At 46.1% G+C, this 5,933-nt stretch overlaps 1 protein-coding gene across 1 annotated transcript in view; it reads left to right on the forward strand.

The window, feature by feature from the left end:
- The window catches only part of LOC103372704 (GDNF family receptor alpha-2-like), a 116,585-nt gene that overhangs the window by 76,868 nt on the left and 33,784 nt on the right, over window positions 1-5,933 (forward strand). The window contains 2 exon segments of the mRNA XM_008302413.1: window positions 1,545-1,736; window positions 1,787-1,803. Coding sequence (XP_008300635.1) covers window positions 1,545-1,736; window positions 1,787-1,803 — 209 coding nt within the window.

Consider the following 5,933-nt stretch of genomic DNA (forward strand, 5'->3'; position numbering starts at 1 on the left):
TCTGAGGTTTTCTGAGTTTCTGCACTTTGTGGTTCTGGTCCAGTATTTCGTTCACTGCCCTCAGAACCACAAGAACCGATGAGTGTCAAATCGACTTGGTACCAAAGTTTTATTCCTCCTGATTCACAACATTCACCTTAAAGTCTGTGTTTGGATCCAGAAACCATCCCAACAGGGTTTTGTTCTCCTGCACAACTGGTTCTTTTTTACTTTATTTGTGCCACCAGAACCTCCTGGTCCATCATTTAACCTGCTGTTCTGATCCGACTGTGTCTGATGACGATAAGCTGAACGCCGCTGCGAGGCTGATTTAAGGCTAAAAGGTTTTTAACTTTTCATTTGCTGCTGCTCTCTGAGCGATGGAGCTGCAGACGTGAGCGACTGGAGGAACCGTCCAGATGTTGATCTGAGTACAAGGCTGTAGAAACAGTCGAGTCCATCCAGCTCAGCGGCAGCACCAAGCCTCGCCGGGCTGGTTTCATTAAAGATCCGTCTGGCTTGGTTCTGGTTCTGGTTCTGAGACTGTCAGACATGGTTCAGTAAAGGTTTGGAGGTACTGATGTGGTCCAGACTGATGCTGTTCCGTCATTAGATGATGATCAGTGGTTCAGGATCAGGTTTGTTCTGCTTCGTTTAAACTCGTGCAGTTTGATGTTCATTAATAATAAATTAAGCCTTTGATGCACAACATGGGTCCAAACGGGCCCGTTTATCCAAATGTGATTTTGAATTAATAAAGTTTATTTAATCTGTGAAACCAGCTGGAGAGCAGCTGAAGTCCTGCTGACACCAGGATGGACTCATGTCTGTAAGGAGGGACAGGAAATGACATCATGAGGATGCAGCGTGAACATAAAGAAGGAAAACACAAATAAACCACATGAATACCTGAAACAGACAGAAAACGACCAGAAAGGTCCCTGAAGAGAGAAAACGAACATGAAGGAGATCAGATGACGTCAGAGAGAGAAAACGAGTCCACAAGAACCAACGCGACCATCAGGAGACACAAACAAACCAACAAAAACTCCACAAAGACAATAAAATAAGAATCAGATGAAGCTGCTGATGTGAAGACATTCCAGGTTTCATCTTCTGCCTCCTGAACTTCTTCTGGTTCATGTTCAGGAGGTTGTGTTGAACCAGTTCACCTCAGAAACTCTTCAGTCCTGGTCTTCATCGATTAACACAACTTGATTTCTTATTGATGAATTTATCTTTGTTGATCTCCTGTCTATCGTTCTTCTTATTCATGAACTTGTTTTATTCTTTATTGATGAACTCTTTATCTATAAACTCTCATCTCTATCTATAATCTATAAACTATCTATGATCTATGAAATATCTATAATCTATAAACTAGAATCTATAATCTCTAACCTGTCTATGTTCTGTGATCCATAGACTATCTATACTCTCTACTCTCTGACCTCTAACCTGTCTATATTCTCTAATGTGTAACCTATAACCTATAATCTATAACCTATAATCTATAACCTATAATCTCTACTCTCTAACCTCTAACCTGTACCTGTCTCTCTCAGGCCCTTCGTCAGTTCTTCGAGCGGGTCTCCTGGGAGCTCAGCTACCCGCTGCTGTTCTGCTCCTGCCCGGACCAGGCCTGTGCCGAGCGGCGCCGCCGGACCATCGTCCCGTCCTGCAGCCACCAGGAGCGCCACAAGCCGTCCTGCCTGGAGCTGAGGCGCACCTGTCGCTCCGACGCCCTCTGCAGGTGAGTCGGCCGCCGCCGGAGGCTTTAATTAGACGGAGGCCTGAGCTCTCAGAGCGGCTCGCTGATGGATAACCGCTGGATGGAGGTTAGAGGCTAGAGGGAGGAAGACTCCCCGTCTGGGTGAGAGCCGCCCAGGTGTCCCTGAGGACCCAGCTCGGCTGGAGGCCGCCTGATTGGTCGACTGGTCCTCCATGAATAAGAGCAGCGTGACGGAGATCCTCCATCAGCAGTAGTCTGAGCCTCCTGTTGGTCTGGACAAAGTCAGTAAAGCAGCTCCAGTCTTCTCCAGAGGTGGATTTAGGATTTAGTGACCACAGAGACACACAGAACGACCACAAGGAGACAAAAGATGACCAGAAAGACGCACATGTTCAAAAAGGGGACACAAAACAACACGAAAGGACACAAAACAACATCAAAGACACACAACATGACCCTGAAGATGCTAAAACTGACCACTGAGAGACACAAACCAGCCACAGCGAGACCAAGCCGCCTGATTGGTCGACTGGTCCTCCATGAATAAGAGCAGCGCGACGGAGAACCTCCATCAGCAGCAGTCTGAGCCTCCTGTTGGTCTGGATCAGGATGTTTGTCACGTAAATAGTCAGAAATAATCCCAGGAATAGATTCATTGATCCGTCTGTAAATATTTGCCTTTACAGCGGCTCAGACTGGATCCACCTGGTCCTGGTGTTGTTGTTGTTGTTGTTGTTGTTGTTGACGACGGTCGGAGGTCACATGTGCTTGTTCACAGCCTCCAGCAGCTCCAACCTGAGACGTTATGAATCGCTGTGGACCCCAGTTTGGTTTTAAACTCAGACGTCGACCATCAGTCTGTCTGCTTCCAGCTCTCCATCACCAGAAACAACTTTTCATTTAACGCTGTGTCTGAAAAATCTGAAAAAATGGCCCACAAGTGTCAGAAAAAATGTGAACAGAATGACCTGAAATAGAAAATAAAACTTATTGTTTTAGAAAAATATGAATAAAAAGCCTGGAAATAATTTCTGAAAATAGCAAAATCACTAAAATTAATTCTGAACTGCTGGACAAAGAAATGACCCAGAAGTCAGAATAAAAAGTCTGAAAAACATCAACAAAAACCTGTAAAAACATGAATAAAACACCAGAAAAACATTTTAGAAAATGTCTGAAATATATTTAGAAAATATCGTAAATACATTATTTAGATTATATTTTATTTAAATAATTGTTTGGGGGAAATATTAAAAGAACATTAATAACATGTCATTAGAAATATCAGTTACGTGAGATAAATGATAAAACAAAGCATATTTCTGAAGCCGTCCTGATGTCTGAGCTGCCATCAGACAGAACCACGTGTTCTCATTAGAACCTCTAATCAGCCGGTGGCAGGACGTTCCTCTGATCAGACTGTAATCAGTGAGCCGAGCCTCCATCGTGTCGCTCATCAGCCCTGATTCTCCTGATTTCAGTCCCTCCTGAGTGTCGGAGCTCCGGAGCTGCTCTCGTCTTTGTCTTCAGCCATTAACTCGACAAAGACTCGTCTCCTCGCCGCCTCACCTTGAGCGTCTTCGTAACACAACAGCTTTCATTGATTTCTTTAAAACGCTCCGATTCATCTGCATGTGAAAGAGGCTGGTGGGCGTCGGGTCGCGGCTCTCGGCCAACTTTCTCTTCCTGCCGGTTTATTGTGAGTAAATCTTGGGCAGCTCGTCCTCGTTGACTCGTCCGCTAGTCGCTGAGTGTTGTTATCTAAACACACGAGTGGCTGCTGGAGGCGACTGGAGGTGGAGAGTTTGTTTTCAGGTCGTTTAAAGCCTCGTCGGTGGACTGTTTGTGTTTCTGTGGACCGGTGAAGTCCTGATGGTGGGTTTCCTCTGAAGAGGAGCTGCTGTTGGTGGAACGTCCAGGGAGGCTGGAAGCATCTTTAAAAGGAATAATTCACCAGAAGAACCAAAAGTACTGCTCAGCCACACCTCCATTAAAACTCATCGTCAGCATGTTGGTGGATTGCTGAAGGTTGTTGTTTGTTGAACGTACACTTGAAGTGTACATGAGGGGAGCTGATGTGGTGTTCCACAGGGTTCTGTACTGGGTCCTCTGTCTGACCCGGGGAGACTAGTTCACAGCACAAAGTCACGTGAACTGAAAGAGGGTAAACGTTCCAGGCTCATGTGTGATGGTGGTTGGTCAGAACAAGTTCTAGACGATGGAAGGTCCGTTTTAGCTCCAGAACCTACCAGAACCATCTACAGACAGGATTCATTCTGTGGGATCAATTTTTTAAAAAATCTGATATAATTCTATTTACTCTTTAGACTGAGACACCTGGATGGATGTAGAACTGATCTGGTGTCAGGTTCTAGCAGAACCCAGATGTGTTCTTCCTCCTAAATGTCATGTGTCTATCTGCTGTACTGATGAAGTTCTGAGGCTCAGTGATCAATCTGGACCCTCCTCTGTGGACTTGAAGGACCTGGACCTCTGGGGCTTTGTGTCTGTTGTCGTTTGTCTCTCTTTGTGTTCATCTTGTGTGTCTGAAGTAGTTTTTTCATCGTTTCTGCTTCTGGGCAGCGTTTTCCTCCTCTTCCTCCTCTTCCTCCTCTTCCTCCTCTTCCTCCCTCTTCCTCCCTCTTCCTCCCTCTTCCTCCTCTTCATCCTCTTCCTCCCTCTTCCTCCCTCTTCCTCCTCTTCATCCTCTTCCTCCCTCTTCATCCTCTTCCTCCCTCTTCCTCCTCTTCCTCCTCTTCCTCCCTCTTCCTCCTCTTCCTCCCTCTTCCTCCTCTTCCTCCCTCTTCCTCCCTCTTCCTCCTCTTCCTCCTCTTCCTCCCTCTTCGCTTCGTGTTTGTCTTCGTCGTTCGGCTCTTTGTCTCTCCGGTTTCTAGAAGTTCCACCTTTACTGACTCGATTGTGATCAGCGGCGGAGGCGGCGTTCACAATCACAATGTGCAGAACGTCCTTCAGATGTGTTTCATTGAGCAGATGTCCCCCGAGAGCTGCCGGTTCTGGTTCTATTACCGCTGATGGCTCGTGTTTTATAAACTCCTGGACAAAGACTGCATGTGTGGAATCCTAATTGTTGAGGAGAGCCGGCGCTGGACGTGTCGGATCAGCTGTGTGTTTGATCAGAGCGAGTCTCTGGTGTCACCGAGTCCCTCTGAACAGATAAACTGTCAACATGTCGGCCGGAGAGCTGAATCCTGCTTCTGGTTCCTTCTGTCAGACCAAACGTCCTGAAGGAAGGATTCCTCCTCCGGACCTGCTCCGGCGTCCACGTGGGATTCATTTACCTGAATTTATTCCACTTTCTAGATGTCCTGACAGGTTCTGAACCTGCAGTGGTGAACAAACAGTTTGCTGTTATTTTACAGATTTAAACCAAAAAACTTAAATGAAAAAAGCCTTGATTTACATTCTGACTGTAAAAATAATAAATAATTTTACAAATATGGATTAATTAGTTTGAGAGTAAAATTACATGTTTTTAGTGTTTAAATCACCAAAACATGTTGCTTTCCTCCCACGACATGTGACTTAAACAGTTTCTAATGTTTTTAAATTGACTCAAAGGTTTTATTTCAGACGTTTGCTCTCATTCTGTTATTTCTGTGTTAGTTTTCTGTCTCTTTGCTGTCGTGTTGTGTGTCTTTGTGCTGTTTCCTGTGCCTTTGTGTTCATGTTGTGTGTCTCAGCTCTTGTTTCTTATGTTGTGTGTTAACTTTGTGTTTGTGTTGTTGTTGTCTCTGTCTGATGTCATTGTTCATGTCTCCGCTGTAGTTTTCTGTGTGTTATTTTGTGGTTGCTTTGTGTCTCCTTGCTGCCGTATTGTGTGTTCTGTGTCTCTTGTGCTGTCATGTTTAATGTTTTGCTGTGAGTTGTGTGTCTGTTGTGCGTCTCTCACCACCAGTCTCTAGTGTGAGTCCGGCCCGGTAGAGTCCAGAGCGGCCGGCTGTGAGCGCTGTGGATTCCTGCAGCCCTGAAGGCGGCGCCGGCCGCCCGCTGGGCTCGGAGCAGGAGGGAGGCTCAGACTGACACCGGCACCAATTAAAGCCGGACTCTGACCCTGCAGGGAGCTGAACGGTTCCTGCTCCTACAGAACCTCATCAGCATTTCAAATGAGCATCACACCTGCAGCTGGAGGAGCTGCTCGGATCAGAGCCCGATCCAATGGAACCAGGTTCTGGAGAGATCCACAGCTGGAACCAGGAGAATT

Source organism: Stegastes partitus, unplaced genomic scaffold (assembly GCF_000690725.1).
Source record: "Stegastes partitus isolate 25-593 unplaced genomic scaffold, Stegastes_partitus-1.0.2 Scaffold1811, whole genome shotgun sequence".
Classification (NCBI taxonomy): Eukaryota; Metazoa; Chordata; class Actinopteri; family Pomacentridae; genus Stegastes; species Stegastes partitus.